Source organism: Schistocerca piceifrons, chromosome 1, assembly GCF_021461385.2.
Source record: "Schistocerca piceifrons isolate TAMUIC-IGC-003096 chromosome 1, iqSchPice1.1, whole genome shotgun sequence".
NCBI classification, from domain to species: Eukaryota; Metazoa; Arthropoda; class Insecta; order Orthoptera; family Acrididae; genus Schistocerca; species Schistocerca piceifrons.
In genome coordinates this window covers 635,258,749-635,275,510 of record NC_060138.1, presented here as the reverse complement: position 1 = coordinate 635,275,510, position 16,762 = coordinate 635,258,749, and the positions used below count along the sequence as shown (strand labels likewise).

The following is a 16,762-nucleotide window of genomic DNA, read 5'->3' as shown; positions in this document are numbered from 1 at the left end:
CGAAGAGTGCGTGAAGTAGGTACGCAGAGCAAGTCTAAACTCGACCGTCATCGTTCGTGACTCCAGTTGTAGGGCAGTGCTGTCATTCTAAAAATAAATTTAAGCGATGAATCTAGGAATATTGCAGGTAACACAGACTTCAGTGGCGCAACGAGACGTAACTTTTGTCATGCCACATGAAATTGAAATTGATTGTACTTTGTTACGCCACTTTCATTCCACTACCGCTGCCTGGTGGCTGTATTTTGAAACACGAGCATTCTGGGACAGTTATCGTGGAGTGATCGCTGCTGTACTCCATTCGATTTCAGTAGCGTATGTTTTCATTTTATTATTGAAAAGTCAAAACAGTGGTCAGTAGGTACACTTTCTCAGCTTCTGGAACAAGAACAATCTATGTTTGATTTTATGTGGGAAAGTGATGTGTGTATTGGCAAACCAATGATGTATGCCACAATCCTCAAAGGTTTTTGGATGAATAAATAAATAAACTTAATACGTGATGAAAAAAAACGAGTCGTATAAACTAGAAATTTGTGAGGTCGAGCACTGAATAAATTTTTGGTTATGTGCGGGAAGTAGTCCTGAGTTTGATAAGGCAGCCATTAAACTAAAAAACGAATACAGTAAGATTCAAAATCTTGAAAGAGTGGCGTGTCTGCAGATGATATTTACATGCCAGCTGTTGGTTCGTTTGCTATGGCAGACATCATTTTCGTCTTCGCGTGTTATTTCTGATACCTTTTTGGTTGCTGATAAGCCATGTGCGGAATTTATTTCCATGTCCAACATCTGGGTTTCATCTTCCTTGTATGTAACTCTTGTCACCGTTCTAATGCTACAACCTACACTATATCATTGACACCCACCCATATGATTTCAGTTGAGGCCATGTTGAAAGCTGTGCAGATACGTAGAATTTGTGGCGTCCCGATTGAACGTTAGGTCTCGGTGCCTCTACAGCTGTAGCATCACATTAGTTACATATATGAACCCAGCTTTATGTAAGGTTATGCACTGAGCTAACAAAAGTCATCCTCCTAATATCGTTTCGGACCTCCTTTTGCCCAATGTAATGCAGCATTTCGACGTGGCTTGGACGCAACAAGTCGTTGGAAGTCCCCTGCAGAAATATTGAGCATTGCTGCCTCTATAGCTGTCTATAATTGCGAAAGTATTGCCGGTGCAGGATTTTGTACATGAACTGACCTATCAATTATGTCCGATGGAACTCCTGTCGGGCAATCTGAGTAGCAAAATCATTCGCTCGAATGTCCAAAATATTCGTCAAACCAGTCGAAAACAATTGCAGCCAAGTGACTTCGTTGTTTTGGAACAACAAGTCCATGAATGCAAATGGTCTCCAGATAGCCGAACTTAATCACTTCCAGTCAATGATCGGTTTAGTTGGACCAAAGGGCCCAGTCCATTCCATGTAAACACATCCCACGCCATTATGGAGCCACCACCAGCTTGCACAGTACCTTGTTGACAACTTGGTATCGTGGCTTCTAGGGGTCTGCACCATACTCGAACCCTACAGCCAGCTCTTACCAACTGAAATCGGATTCATCTGATTAGGCTACAGTTTTTCCAGTCATCTAGGTCCAACCGATGTAGTCACGAGCCCGGGAGAGGTGGTGCAGGTGATATCATGTTGTTCACAAAGACATTCGCGTCGGTTGTCTGCTGCCATAGCTCATTAATGCAAAATTTCGTCGCACTGTCCCAACGGATACGTTCAAAAATGGCTCTGAGCACTATGGGACTTAACATCTGAGGTCATCAGTCCCCTAGAACTTAGAACTACTTAAACCTAAGTAACCTAAGGACATCACACACATCCATGCCCGAGGCAGGATTCGAACCTGCGACCGTAGCGTTCGCGCGGTTCCAGACTGAAGCGCCTAGAACCGCTCGGCTACACCGACCGGCCACACACATCCACGCCCGAGGCAGGATTCGAACCTGCGATCGTAGCGGTCGCGCGGTTCCAGACTGAAGCGCCTAAAACCACTCGTCCACAGCTGCCGGTTCGGATTCGTTGTACGTCCCACATTGGTTTCTGCTATTATTTCATGCAGTGTTGCTGGTCTGTTAGCACTGAGATCTCTACGCAGACTTATGTATGAGGCGGCACTATGGGCCTCATGGAAAAAGGGTGAACCGGCTGAGTCACGCAATTAGACTCTTAGTCTGATCACGAGGTGTGGCCATTAATTGCACACGTTGATCACGTAGGCTGACGTGAGGATCAATGAACTATACTTGACGGGATGTATCTGGAACATCTTAGGTGATTAGAAAGCTGGTAGACAGGAATACAATTAAATACTTAGCTTTAATTCAGCATCAGCGGTGAACGTCGATCTTGACTTTGTACAATAATATTTACAAGTGCAGTTATAGACTGAACTGCGAATACTTCTTTACAATTCTGATTGCTTCACACGTATAGATCAATTGTCAATGCACAAACTGTATGTGGCTCCCGGATAGGTCGTGGCTACTGACTGAGTTGAAGGCTATGCTAACTAGCGTCTCTGTAAATGAGATCTGTGAAGTCGGCTGTAGAACTGGCGAGTGCGCTAGCTGGTCTCGTAAAGACTAGCCGAGTGGCGGCGCTTGGTCTGCTGGCGTCGACAGTGGCGACTCACCGGTCCGATGTGTACTGACGGACCGCAGCCGATTTGAAGCCTACAACATAGCAAGTGTGGTGCCTTGCGGTGACACCACACAGACGCCGTTGCTCTCGGTCGTTAAGTGAGGGCCGTCGGGCGCTGCGTTGTCCCTGATGAGAGGTAATGACAGAAATATGGTACTCTCAGCACACTCTTGACACTGTGGATCACAGAATATTGAAAGGAAAGTTATGTCCCATGCTTCTAGATCCACCTACCATTCTGCGTTCAAAATCTGTTAATTCCTGTCGTGTGGCCATAATCACGTCGCAAACTTTTTCACATGAATCACTTAATTGCAAATGATAGTTCTGCCAACGCAATACCCTTTTACACCCTGTGTACGCGATACTACCATCAGCTGTATAAGTGTGTATCGCTATCCCATGACTTTGTGGCCTCAGTGTAAATTTTTATACAGAATTTTATTTTTTAGTCTTTTAGTCTTTGAATAGCATATTTCATGACAGGTGGATTGGTCGTCGAAGCACCATACTACGGCCCGCACGTTCACCGGATCTGACATCCCTGTATTTCTTTCTGTGGGGAAAGTTGAAGAATATTTGCTATCGTGATCCACCGACAACGCCTGACAACATGCTTCACCGCATTGTCAGTGCATGTGCGAACATTACGGAAGGCGAACTACTCGCTGTTTAGAGGAATGTCGTTACACGTATTGCCAGATGCATTGAGATTGATGGACATCATTTTGAGCATTTATTGCATTAATGTGTTATTTACAGGTAATCACGCTGTAACAGCATGCGTTCTCAGAAATGATAAGTTCACAAAGGTACATGTATCTCATTGGAAGAACCGAAATAAAATGTTCAAACGTACCTACGTTCTGTATTTTAATTTAAAAAACTTGCCTGTTACCAACTGTTGGTCTAAAATTGTGAGCCATATGTTTGTGACTATTACAGCGCCATCTATCACAAAGCGAAAAAAGTGGTCCAACTAAAACATTCGTATTTATTTACGTACTACACGAATATGTAATAATAATGGGGGTTCCTATTATAAAAAACGCAGTTGATATCCGTTTGACCTATGGCAGCGCCATCTAGCGGGCCAACCATAGCGCCATCTGGTTTCCCCCTTCAAGCTAGATAAGTTTCATTCTTTGTAGTTTTTTCGTTTGACGCTTATTTCGTGAGATATTTGGCCCGGTCACGATCAATGGACCACCCTGTATAGTGTTTCGTTGTCTAATTTAAGTAAGTCATTTAATGGGAAATCGTTGCAAGATAGATAAACTGTTTTCTGTAGAACTAGTGGGGAGCTATTCGGAACTGTCTACATAAGCTCAAGTACTGTGGTATGAATGGGATAGCGCTCAAGTGGTTTAAATCATACCTAACTGGAAGAGTGCAGAAAGTTGAAATAAGCAGTTCACATAATATGCAAAAAACTGGTGATTTCTCAAACCGGGGAACAATCAAGATTGGAGTGCCGCAAGGTTCGGTCTTGGATCCTCTGCTGTTAGTAATATATATTAATGACTTGCCATTCTATATTCACCTAGATGCAAAGCTGGTACTTTTGCTGATGATACAAGTATAGCTATCACACCCAACAGACAAGAATTAACTGATGAAATTGTAAACGATGTTTTTCAGAAAATCATTAAGTGGTTCTCTGCAAATGGGCTTTCATTAAACTTTGACAAAACGCAGTATATACAGTTCCACACAGCAAATGGAATGACACCATCAATAAATATAGACTTCGATCAGAAATCGGTAGCTAAGGTAGAATATTCAAAATTTCTAGGTGTATGCTGTGATGATGGGTTGAACTGGAAAAAACACACTGAAGATCTGCTGAAACGATTGAGTTCAGCTACTTATGCTATTAGGGTCATTGCAAATTTTGGCGATATACATCTCAGTAAATTAGCTTACCACGCCTATTTTCATTCTCTGCTTTCGTATGGCATCATATTCTGGGGTAACTCGTCATTGAGTAAAAGAGTGTTCATTGGACAAAAGTGTGTAATCATAATAATTGCTGGAACTCATCCAAGATCACCCTGCAGACACTTCACTGTAGCCTCACAATATATATATATATATTCACTTATGAAATCTGTTATTAACAATTCGAACGAATTCAAAAGCAATAGCAGTGTACATGGCTACAACACTAGGAGAAAGGATGATCTTCACTACTCAAGGTTAAATTCAACTTTGGCTCAGAAGGGGGTAAATTATGCTGCCTCAAAAGTCTTTGGTCACTTACCTAACAGCATCAAAAGTCTGACAGATAGCCATATAGCATTTAAAAGGAAATGAAAAGAATTTCTGAATGGTAACGCCCTCTACTCATTAGATGAATTTTTGGATATAGTAAGTGGGTCATTTCCCCACCCTCCGGCCAAAAAAAATATTAAGTGTCACGTAATATTTTGTGTAATGTAATAGCTTGTATAGACACCTTTTATTAACCCGACACGTTCCACATCTTCACGAAGTGTCGTATTCTTGATCTATGGAACATGTACTAATCTAATCTAATCTACTTTGATCATAATTTTTTCGCGAAATTTTTCAGAGTTATTCAAAGTTTGTACGGAGAGCTCTAGAACTGCATGTCTATCAATAACTTGGAGTAATTGTATATTTCTTGAAAGTGGGGTGCCAACTTCACATGTCTACGATATGATGTCTGCTAATCCATAACCATGCACAACACAGTTTATCGCAAGACATTTGCCTGGTACAGCTTAATTTGGCAACGCAGATTGCAGTCATACATACCTCGACATCATAAATGACCGTGTCGGAGTACATATCTCGCAATCTGCAATTTATTAATGAAGACTCCTGTCCTCACCGCTCATGATGTGCGCGTACATTTTAGTCGGTTTTGCCAACCACACGCCATTGCCACCCATGTACGTAATTAACCAGTTTATTCTTAGACTCGAGTATTTTGCTGGCAGAGTAATAAAAAAAAGTTTGGCTTAGTAATTTTTTTCTCTGTCCTCCTTGGATATCAAATAGGCATTTTTGCACTTTTTCAACATTCCTCTAAATTTGTTTCCGTACCATTAAAGCCCTCTGTACAATTCGCTTCAGTTACTTGTATCCTGGGTGGTGTTGTACTATTCATAAACGTTAGTGTGTTGTGGAAAATACACTCCTGGAAATTGAAATAAGAACACCGTGAATTCATTGTCCCAGGAAGGGGAAACTTTATTGACACATTCCTGGGCTCAGATACATCACATGATCACACTGACAGAACCACAGGCACATAGACACAGGCAACAGAGCATGCACAATGTCGGCACTAGTACAGTGTATATCCACCTTTCGCAGCAATGCAGGCTGCTATTCTCCCATGGAGACGATCGTAGAGATGCTGGATGTAGTCCTGTGGAACGGCTTGCCATGCCATTTCCACCTGGCGCCTCAGTTGGACCAGCGTTCGTGCTGGACGTGCAGACCGCGTGAGACGACGCTTCATCCAGTCCCAAACATGCTCAATGGGGGACAGATCCGGAGATCTTGCTGGCCAGGGTAGTCGACTTACACCTTCTAGAGCACGTTGGGTGGCACGGGATACATGCGGACGTGCATTGTCCTGTTGGAACAGCAAGTTCCCTTGCCGGTCTAGGAATGGTAGAACGATGGGTTCGACGACGGTTTGGATGTACCGTGCACTATTCAGTGTCCCCTCGACGATCACCAGTGGTGTACGGCCAGTGTAGGAGATCGCTCCCCACACCATGATGCCGGGGTGTTGGCCCTGTGTGCCTCGGTCGTATGCAGTCCTGATTGTGGCGCTCACCTGCACGACGCCAAACACGCATACGACCATCATTGGCACCAAGGCAGAAGCGACTCTCATCGCTGAAGACGACACGTCTCCATTCGTCCCTCCATTCACGCCTGTCGCGACACCACTGGAGGCGGGCTGCACGATGTTGGGGCGTGAGCGGAAGACGGCCTAACGGTGTGCGGGACCGTAGCCCAGCTTCATGGAGACGGTTGCGAATGGTCCTCGCCGATACCCCAGGAGCAACAGTGTCCCTAATTTGCTGGGAAGTGGCGGTGCGGTCCCCTACGGCACTGCGTAGGATCCTACGGTCTTGGCGTGCATCCGTGCGTCGCTGCGGTCCGGACCCAGGTCGACGGGCACGTGCACCTTCCGCCGACCACTGACGACAACATCGATGTACTGTGGAGACCTCACGCCCCACGTGTTGAGCAATTCGGCGGTACGTCCACCCAGGTTCCCGCATGCCCACTATACGCCCTCGCTCAAAGTCCGTCAACTGCACATACGGTTCACGTCCACGCTGTCGCGGCATGCTACCAGTGTTAAAGACTGCGATGGAGCTCCGTATGCCACGGCAAACTGGCTGACACTGACGGCGGCGGTGCACAAATGCTGCGCAGCTAGCGCCATTCGACGGCCAACACCGCGGTTCCTGGTGTGTCCGCTGTGCCGTGCGTGTGATCATTGCTTGTACAGCCCTCTCGCAGTGTCCGGAGCAAGTATGGTGGGTCTGACACACCGGTGTCAATGTGTTCTTTTTTCCATTTCCAGGAGTGTAGTTTGCATCAAATACATGGGGTCTTAAATCTTTTCGTCAAATTGAAACAGGTGATGGAGGGTCCAGAACTGATTATATTGAGACAGAGAATCAATGGTCGAAAATGCATACTTATTGTGTTATGGACATACACAGTATACACCGCACAACAACAACGTACGGTAGCTCATAATAATTGTTCATAAGTGATGATCGCCAGCCTCAATGCATGCGCGGAAACGGCGCACGCAGTCCTACCGCAAACACTGAAAGATGCCTGGTGTCTGTTACACCAAGAGACGGGCGTCAACGTAGCAAACAGATCATCCGTTTCTACGGGGATTTCATACCCTGACGTTGCCTGTTCCAGTGTACAACAGGCACCCGGGGTCTTTGGGATAGTGTAGCAGGACAGCATACGCCGTTGCAATACATGCACTGAGACCGGCGGTCGTCGCTTTCAACGATTACTGTGAGCTACGTTGTTGTTATGCGATGAACGCTGTGTATGTCCGTAACACAATAAATATGAGTTTTCGACCACTGCTGCCCTATCTCAATATAATCAGTTGTGGGCCCACTGTCAGCTGTTTCAGTCCGACCCAAAAAGTTTGAGACACCCCGTAGAATGTTTCCATGAAATAACTCATTTTAGTTTCAAGTGGCCCTTATGCTTGAATTGAAGGGGTATTTCGTTGTACATCGAAAACTATCGCTGTCGCTGTGCACTCCGGTTTTGAAAGCCGCAACATCCCAAACAAATGCCAAATGTGCATTTTCCATCGCGTAAGGAGAAGGCATCTTTGAGATTCAGATGGCTGGCGCACAGCTACGAGCTGCAAAACGTGAAGCCGTTTACTCGGCAAGGACACATCCTCCCGGTTAGTCAAGAACCCTCTCTCCAAGTGGGTTGAATTGACACTTTGAAGTGAAAGCTGGGGTGGTCACTAAACACGGAAATGAAGAGATTGCGGATGTGTCTGTATTTCTGTTGACGTCGCTAGTACTCGTATTCTGCGCTCACGTTATCCAACAGGAAGACCATGGGAGTTATTTATACTAGCTGTTTGCTTCGGTAGTGGAGATCACAGCATCTGAATCTACATTACAGTCTGCGAACCACTGTAAAGTAAATGACAGAGAGTACTTACCATTGAACCACGTATTATGGTTTCTTCTCGTTCCATGTACGCATGGAGTGAGGGAATAATAATTGCTTAAATGACTTTGGGTGTGCTGTATGAAGTGTTCGCTACTTCTATTGGAGCTATATACAGGGATTTGTAGTGCATTCTTCACTTAATTCAGTTACTTGAAACGTTGTAAGTAAGTCTTCCTGGGATAATAGTCGTCTGTACTCAAAGGAAGATTACAAAATGCAAGAACGAATACGGTTACGTTATAATGCAATGGAAACGCTGCTGATCAGAAATGGTTCCAGTATAGAATATTGGATGTTTAAATTGAGCATGAATGTTTTTTATGTGAAATAAGCAGAAAGTAACCCGAAGTCGAGAACGCAATCGATGTTTCCAAAATCTGTGAATTCTTACGTCGAGATATGAAACTACACTGCGCAACACAATTAAAATGATCTGAAGCAGTAAACGATGTTTATGTTTTTTCAGACCTCCTGTAGCGTGATGGCGGATTTTTTTTTTCGGGTGGGGGGTGTGAGGGTGGGTGGGGGGGGTGGGTGGGTTGGGGGACTTTGACTACACTGACACATGTATGAATAAAATGGCTTAGCGTCACTCGAAGAACCTCTCCCCCCCCACCCCCCCCCCCGCCCCCTTCTCCCAGTACCCTCAGTGCCACATGTTAAGTAGTTCAAAGATGATCCTGTACAGAGACAACCATTTACTGATTCCTATATGGCAGTGTGACAGGCAACCATTTCGACACACCTCAAATGAATTGCACTAAGTCGTTGGACTAGTGTCTGCTGTCCGTATGTGAAATCTAGGGGAGTATTGAAAGGGTTGCCTGATAAGCCGGCACCTTAAAGTCGATGGGCGGCTGTCCCCGTACAAGGACATTTTTCAAGTGGTCAACAAATGTGCGCGGGTGTCACAGGCATTGCGAACTGCAGAGCCTTACATGGATCTTCTGCCGTTTTATTCACGCGTGTATCAGTGTTGTCCTCCCCCCCCTCCCCGCGCAATCACACCACAGGAGGTCTGGAAAAGCATAAACTCCGTGGTGCTTCGAATTATGCTCAAATTTCGCGAATAGTTTTGAAAGGTCCCTTATGGTTCCACCCCGTATACCAGAACAAAAGTTGGGGTTGCGCTACACTCCAAAGCGGTGAGAGATCAATTTCATTGGGATTGCAGGCCCACATGTCCTAAGAGAAGGGTCGAATCGTCCTGTGAGTGTCAGCAGTATTTGAGGTTGACGAGAACGTCGTCCTGTTGCCCGTCACAATGTGAACTGGCGTTTTCGACTGCGAAATTTATATTAAGTACTCTCTCTCTTCATCGCTGTAAGCCTGTCGACGGTGGGAATAATGAAGGGCTTTTGTCGCAGTGATTCCGTACCACGCAGAAGTTATTACCTAAATAGTATGCAAGAGTGTCAATAAATAGCTGTTTTCCAAACGTTTCAGTGTCTTCCTCTTAAAGGAGAAATATGACAGCATGTAACAGGAAGGGTTCAGTTACCATCTGAAAATATTCGTGCTTAGTAAGAAATAAGGAATTACTTAACGTTCCAAGATATGTAAGAACGTTACGAGTTGTTAAACAATAACAACAGTGACGAAGAGAAAAAAATATTAAAATAATTTTAGCCAAAAATTTGTGTGTTAGAGAAGAAAATTAGCGTCACTGCGAGATTTTCAGCTGCACTGATGGGATTCTTGAACAGTTTGCGCTTTTTTTCTATAAACTGCAAAATATGCGCAAACTAATCTAAAATAAAGCCCGCCCGGTTAGCCTTTCGGTCTAACGCACGGCTTTCCGGAGTGGGAAGGAGAGCCTGGTCCCCGGCACGAATCCGTCCGTCGGACTTGTATCGAGGTGTGGCGAGCCGGCCAGTCTGTGGATGGTTTTTAGGCGGTTTTCCATCTGCCTCGGCGAATGCGGGCTGGTTCACCTTATTCCGCCTCAGCTACAGTATGTCGGCGATTGCTGCGCAAACAAGTTCTCCACGTAAGCGTACACCATCATTACTCTACCACGCAAACATAGGAGACAGTTACGGGGTTTCGAAAAAGTGACCCTTTCATTGTGCTACGCAGTGTATTTGTAGCGTTCTGCTTTAGTCTCTTGTTCCAAATGACCAAAATGACACTACAAGAAATACAGACACGTGTCGCTCAATTAGATAGATATGTAATTCTGAGAACCTTTAATAAATCCTTAGCATGTTTTTAAAATAGCTTGTAAGTGTACTTACCCGGACTGACCGTGATTGCCTCGATGAATTGTTCTTTCCAGGAGGACGTGCCGATTAACAAAGAAGCGTTTGCCCTCTGCACCAGTTTGTCGACCGTGTTCTGAAACAAAATCGAATCATTATGTACCCGCTAGTTGTACCGTTAAGCAGAATACTCTCGCAATCTCCAATCTGAGCAGAAGTAATAATCGCTGTGGCGTTGGCATCACGACAGACGAGTTCAGTAGTTCCTTGATTAATGTTTATGACATGAGTAACATTGCTGTAACTGATCAAAGCCGTAAACTGACATTTTCCATAACTCAAATCAAGCTAACAACTTTCTGCAATATTTTGAAGATATTAGGTCTACAACTTTGCTTCCGCCGTTTTGCAAAAGACGGTAGTAGCGGCAAGTGGGGTTCCGGTGGTTGGTCATAGGTGTAATACAATAAGCTTAGGCATCTGTAAACATAATACCACAAAAATATTAGTCGATTTGTGACTGCATCTCTACTAAGTACGTCAAGTTAAGTACCCATTTCTCGCCATATGCGGGAAATTTTCTGCTTTAACATGAAGAAATCTGCGGCTGTGGTTCCTAAAATGCTGGGTAACACCAAATATTAGTGGAGGAACGTGCAGAGAATGTTTTCAACACCTTAAGAACGGCGATTTTCATGTCGGAGACCGGCCTGGCGGTGGAAGACAAGGTTTACGTAGCTACTGAAACAGACGAAGACACTCACAGGACATCATTATCGAAAGAAATTGATGCCTTCAAGCCCAGCAATGAAACACAAACGGCCACAATACAGTGATAGACACGTAAAGGTAATTTTGCAGCAGGTCAGTGCACGACCCCATGTCCCAACCCGCGTCAAAATATACATGGAAACGTTGAAATGAGAAGACGTATCCCTCCCGCCGTATTCTCCATACATTGCTCTCTCTGACTACCACCTTTTTCGATCAGTGGCATACAGTCTGGCTGACCAGCACTTCCAATCATACGAACAAGTGCAAAATTGAATCGACTCATGGATCCCCACAAAATACGCCCAGTTCTTCCGCCACGGGATTCGTATGCTATCCGCAAGTGAGAGAATGTGGTGGCCAGCGATGGGCAATACTATGAATCGTATTTTTTTTTGTAAGTTTTTCACAATAAAGCCCCGAACTTCGAGAAAAAACGGCGGAAGCAAAGTTGTAGACCTAGTATATTTCCATTTTTTAAATGGAATGAGGCAAAAGTAAGTAACATTACAACAGCAACAACAAACTTAAGTCACTCAAAATCGGACATTTATGGTCTCTCCAGAACATGCATTGATTAATGGCATGTTTGCTACGGGATACTTCCCTTCATCCTTATAAAACGATATCTGTTAGGCCTGTTAACATAAACATGACATTAATGTCAACGGCTTCTGTACTCAGCTTTTCAAAAGCAGTAGGATACTGCACGCATGTCCAGATCTGTCAATATCTATTTGTCAGTAGCGTACTAAGGGATTCACAGGCTGGTTGCATATCCGTTTTGTCAGCAGTGCGAGCAGCTGGAAATATTGTTTTATTCGTATTATCCTCAATCGAATCGAGATTACCGGTCAGTCCGGCCGGCCGGCTCACCTTGAACTCCTTGCTCTCCTTGATGCGTATGAGGGTGCGGGTGACCTCGCCGAGCTTGGGGCGGCCGAGCAGCGCCACCTTCTCCTCGGGCGTGAGGTCCTCCGGCTTCTTGAGCTCCGCCTCGGCGGCCAGGCCTGCTTCGTCTGCACAGGGAAGCGGGCGCGGTGAGCGATAGGCGCTGCTAGCTGCCTCCACTTACCTGCCGCTCCAGTCCCCACGGTCCGCCGTCGCGCCGTACCTCCGTGGCCAGTTGTCTTGGATACGCTGTCTTCTTAAACTCTACCTAACTTAGTACGTAGCGGGGCCGGCCTGAAAGTTTTCGGAATAAAAGGTGTCGTGACGTGTATTGCGTATCACTACGGCTATCTATTTCATTCACCCCTTGCCCCTCCTCCTCAGCTCAACTTCTGTTTGCTTCCACCATTATCTTTTCCTCTTTTGCGACTGTTGCGGACTCTTCTGATCTTCAATCTTCGAGTAAGGTAGTTGTTGTGGTCTTCAGTCCCAAGACTGGTTTTATGTAGCTCTCCGTGCTACTCGTACGAGCGCCGGCCGCGGTGGTCTAGCGGTTCTAGGCGCTCAGTCCGGAACCGCGCGACTGCTACGGTCGCAGGTTCGAATCCTGCCTCGGTCATGGATGTGTGTGATGTCCTTAGGTTAGTTAGGTTTAACTAGTTCTAAGTTCTAGGGGACTGATGACCACAGATGTTAAGTCCCATAGTGCTCAGAGCCATTTGAACCATTTTTACTCGTACGAGCGTCTTTAACTACTGCAACCTACACACTCCTTAATCTGCTTACTGTCTTCATGTCTTCGTCTCCCTCTACCATTTTTACCTCCTACACTTCCCTCCAGTACTAAATTAGTGATTCCTTGATGTCTCAGAATGTGTCCTATCAACTGATCCCTTCTTTCCTTGAAGTTGTGTCACAAATGTCTTGCTCCCCAATTCTATTCAGCACCTTCGAGTACGCAGCACCCTCGAGTAAGGTATAGCTTCGTTATATGTAGGACATACACAGGGTGTCCTTCCAAAGAGGATCCAGGAGAATGTTCTTTGGTATTTAGGCTGATATTTGCAACTTTCTTTTAGGTGTGTGTAGATACAGTGAGCCCAAGGAAATACTGCTGTCAAATGATTCATGCAACGTCCAGTGTGGAAACCTTCGGTTTATTTCCAGTTAAAAAAAAAAAAATGTTCTAAAGCGAAATTTTGTGTATCCATTCGATAGAGCGGTCCCAGGCTACACTAGTGCGGTATTCGTTTTATCGATATGTATTTACAGGAACGAGAAGAAAAATCAGTACTCCAGTAGCGCCTGGGGTGCCGCCCTGCCCTGTACCGTCTACTACGGCCATGCAGCAGTGCTGCTTATTTGCTGCTGGAATACTGATTATTATTCTTCTTTCACTGCCTCTATTAATATATATCGATAATACGAATATCGCACTAGAATAACTCGTGACTGTTCTTTGGCATGGACATGTCAAAAATTATTTTGTTTGCAACGAGGAACAAACCGATGTTTTTCATCAACACCGGGCATCGCGTGATGCACTTGGTGAGCAGTATTTGTTTGGGCTGACTCCGGCTACACACTGAAGTGACCAAACTGAAAATATCTGGCGAAACACCAGAGAAAATTCACGTGAAGAATCTAAGGACAGCCGCCCGGTATAGTTCGTTTCTCTAAGGAATCCACCACTTAAAGCGTAATTTGACATTAATACTTGTACATCTAATGTCAGAGACAATCAATTTTGTTTTTAATAGTAAACAAATCTACAGGGTGTTCTAAAATGATCTTTTCAACGTTGATCACGTATATTTAAAAAATGAGGGTAGGTAAGAAGGCGTGTCTTGCATCAGAATGTTCACACATACCTGAAATCTTCTTTGCTGGTTAGTTACTGACAAAAATGGCCCCTCCGCCCTTGCCCCCCCCCCCCCCCCCCCCACCTGCAGATAGCACAGTGTGCGGAATGGCTAATAGAGACCATACGTGACAGCCAGGTCCCACTTCCGATCATCAGACAGTAATACACTTGGTTCAAAGAAACCGGAAGTGTCATGAAGAAGACGAGTTCTCGGTGTCATCTGATAAAAGGTGACGTTCACAGACGAAGCTTACTTTGATGTTTCTGGGAAGGTAAAATGATACACTATGATGATATGGGGTTCTGAGAACCCCCATTTTAGCAAGAAAAGAGTGGGAGACAATCCAAAAGTAAAACTGTGGTGTGGTCTGTTTTATGACCGTGTGGTGAGATCGTTTTTCTTTGTAGAGGCGTCAATACCCTCGACTGTTTATCCGCACATGTTGGAACAGTCTGCATTGCCACAGGTCGAAGAACTGCAACATCTACATCTACATCTACATCTACATACATACTCCGCAATCCACCATACGGTGCGTGGCGGGGGGTACCTTGTACCACAACTAGCATCTTCTCTCCCTGTTCCACTCCCAAACAGACCGAGGGAAAAATGACTGCCTATATGCCTCTGTATGAGCCCTAATCTGTCTTCTCTTATCTCTGTGGTCTTTCCGCGAAATGTAAGTTGGCGGCAGTAAAATTGTACTGCAGTCAGCCTCAAATGCTGGTTCTCTAAATTTCCTCAGTAGCGATTCACGAAAAGAACGCCTCCTTTCCTCTAGAGACTCCCACCCGAGTTCCTGAAGCATTTCCGTAACACTCGCGTGATGATCAAACCTACCAGTAACGAATCTAGCAGCCCGCCTCTGAAATATTTCTATGTCCTCCCTCAGTCCGACCTGATAGGGATCCCAAACGCTCGAGCAATGCTCAAGAATAGGTCGTATTAGCGTTTTATGAGCGATCTCCTTTACAGATGAACCACATCTTCCCAAAATTCTACCAATGGACCGAAGACGATTATTCGCCTTCCCCACAACTGGCATTACATGCTTGTCCCGCTTCATATCGCTCTGCAATGTTACGCCCAAATATTTAATCGACGTGGCTGTGTCAAACGCTGTTGTGGCGTAGCAAGACAGCCACGCCACGGAAGTAGCCGAAAGGCACGCGTTTAGTTCACGCAGGCAAGAGATAGGTCTGTAACAGGATACGTAATGAATGCTATAAAGAAAAGTACGTAGCTTCTGGAATACTTAACTTTAATCCATCCTTGGTACATCGCTATTGACGATATAAGTGAGACTCCATAGATACATGCAATGTTACTAATGGCGCCTTGCTAGGTCGTAGCCATGGACTTAGCTGAAGGCTATCCTAACTATCTGCTCGGCAAAGGAGCGAGGCTTCGTCAGTGTAGTCGCTAGCTACGTCGTCCGTACAACTGGGGGAGTGCTAGTCAGTCTCTCGAGACCTGCCTTGTGGTGGCGCTCGGTCTGCGATCCCTGACAGTGGCGACACGCGGGTCCGACATGTACTAATGGACCGCGGCCGATTTTAAACTACCACCTAGCAAGTGTGGTGTCTGGCGGTGACATCACAAACGCTACACTACTAATGGAATATTGAAACATTACGGGATTCTTTTTCCTATTCATCTGCATTAATTTACATTTGTCTATATTTAGAGTTAGCTGCCATTCTTTATACCAATCACAAATCCTGTCCAAGTCATCTTGTATCCTCCTACAGTCACTCAACGACGACACCTTCCCGTACACCACAGCATCATCAGCAAACAGCCGCACATTGCTATCCACCCTATCCAAAAGATAATTTATGTAGATAGAAAACAACAGCGGACCTACCACACTTCGCTGGGGCACTCCAGACGATACCCTCCCCTCCGATGAACAATCACCATTGAGGACAACGTACTGGGTTCTATTACTTAAGAAGTCTTCGAGCCACTTACATATTTGGGAACCAATCCCATACGCTCGTATCTTAGTTAGGAGTCTGCAGTAGGGCACCTAGTCAAACGCTTTCCGGAAGTCAAGGAATATGGCATCCGTCTGATACTCTTCATCCATGGTTCGCAAGATATCATGTGAAAAAAGGGCGAGTTGCGTTTCGCAGAAGCGATCCTTTCTAAAGCCGTGCTGATGCATGGACAGCAACTTCTCTGTCTCAAGGAAATTCATTATATTCGAACTGAGAATATGTTCGAGAATCCTGCAACAAACCGATGTTAAGGATATTGGTCTGTAATTTTGAGGATCCGTCATTCTACTCTTCGTATATACAGGCGTCACCTGCGCTTTTTTCCAGTCGCTGGGGACTTTACGTTGGGCAAGAGATTCGCACATCATATAGCACTAGGATGGTGCTCCTTCTCACTAGGCCTCAGTCATTAGGTCGGCTTTCGACGAGACATTTCCAGGACGCTGGATTGGCGGAGGAGGATGCATTTCTTGGCCCCCAAGTTCTCCGGAAATAACCTCATTATATTTGTAAGGACACCGTCTACCAGGCCCCTGTGCGCGACCTGAAGAAACTGCAAGCTCGTATCAGAGCAGCAGTTGCACGCGTTAATGAGGAGATACTAGGCAGGAATGAGAGGAACTCGAATATCGCTTAGAC

At 45.2% G+C, this 16,762-nt stretch overlaps 1 protein-coding gene across 1 annotated transcript in view; it reads right to left on the bottom strand.

Moving 5' to 3' along the window:
* LOC124804969 (sodium/calcium exchanger 1-like) overlaps positions 1-16,762 on the bottom strand; it is a 198,735-nt gene that overhangs the window by 105,904 nt on the left and 76,069 nt on the right. The window contains exons 2-3 of the mRNA XM_047265363.1: positions 12,241-12,383; positions 10,630-10,729 (exon numbers count right to left, since the gene is read on the bottom strand). Coding sequence (XP_047121319.1) covers positions 10,630-10,729; positions 12,241-12,383 — 243 coding nt within the window. The remainder of the gene's footprint in view (positions 1-10,629; positions 10,730-12,240; positions 12,384-16,762) is intronic.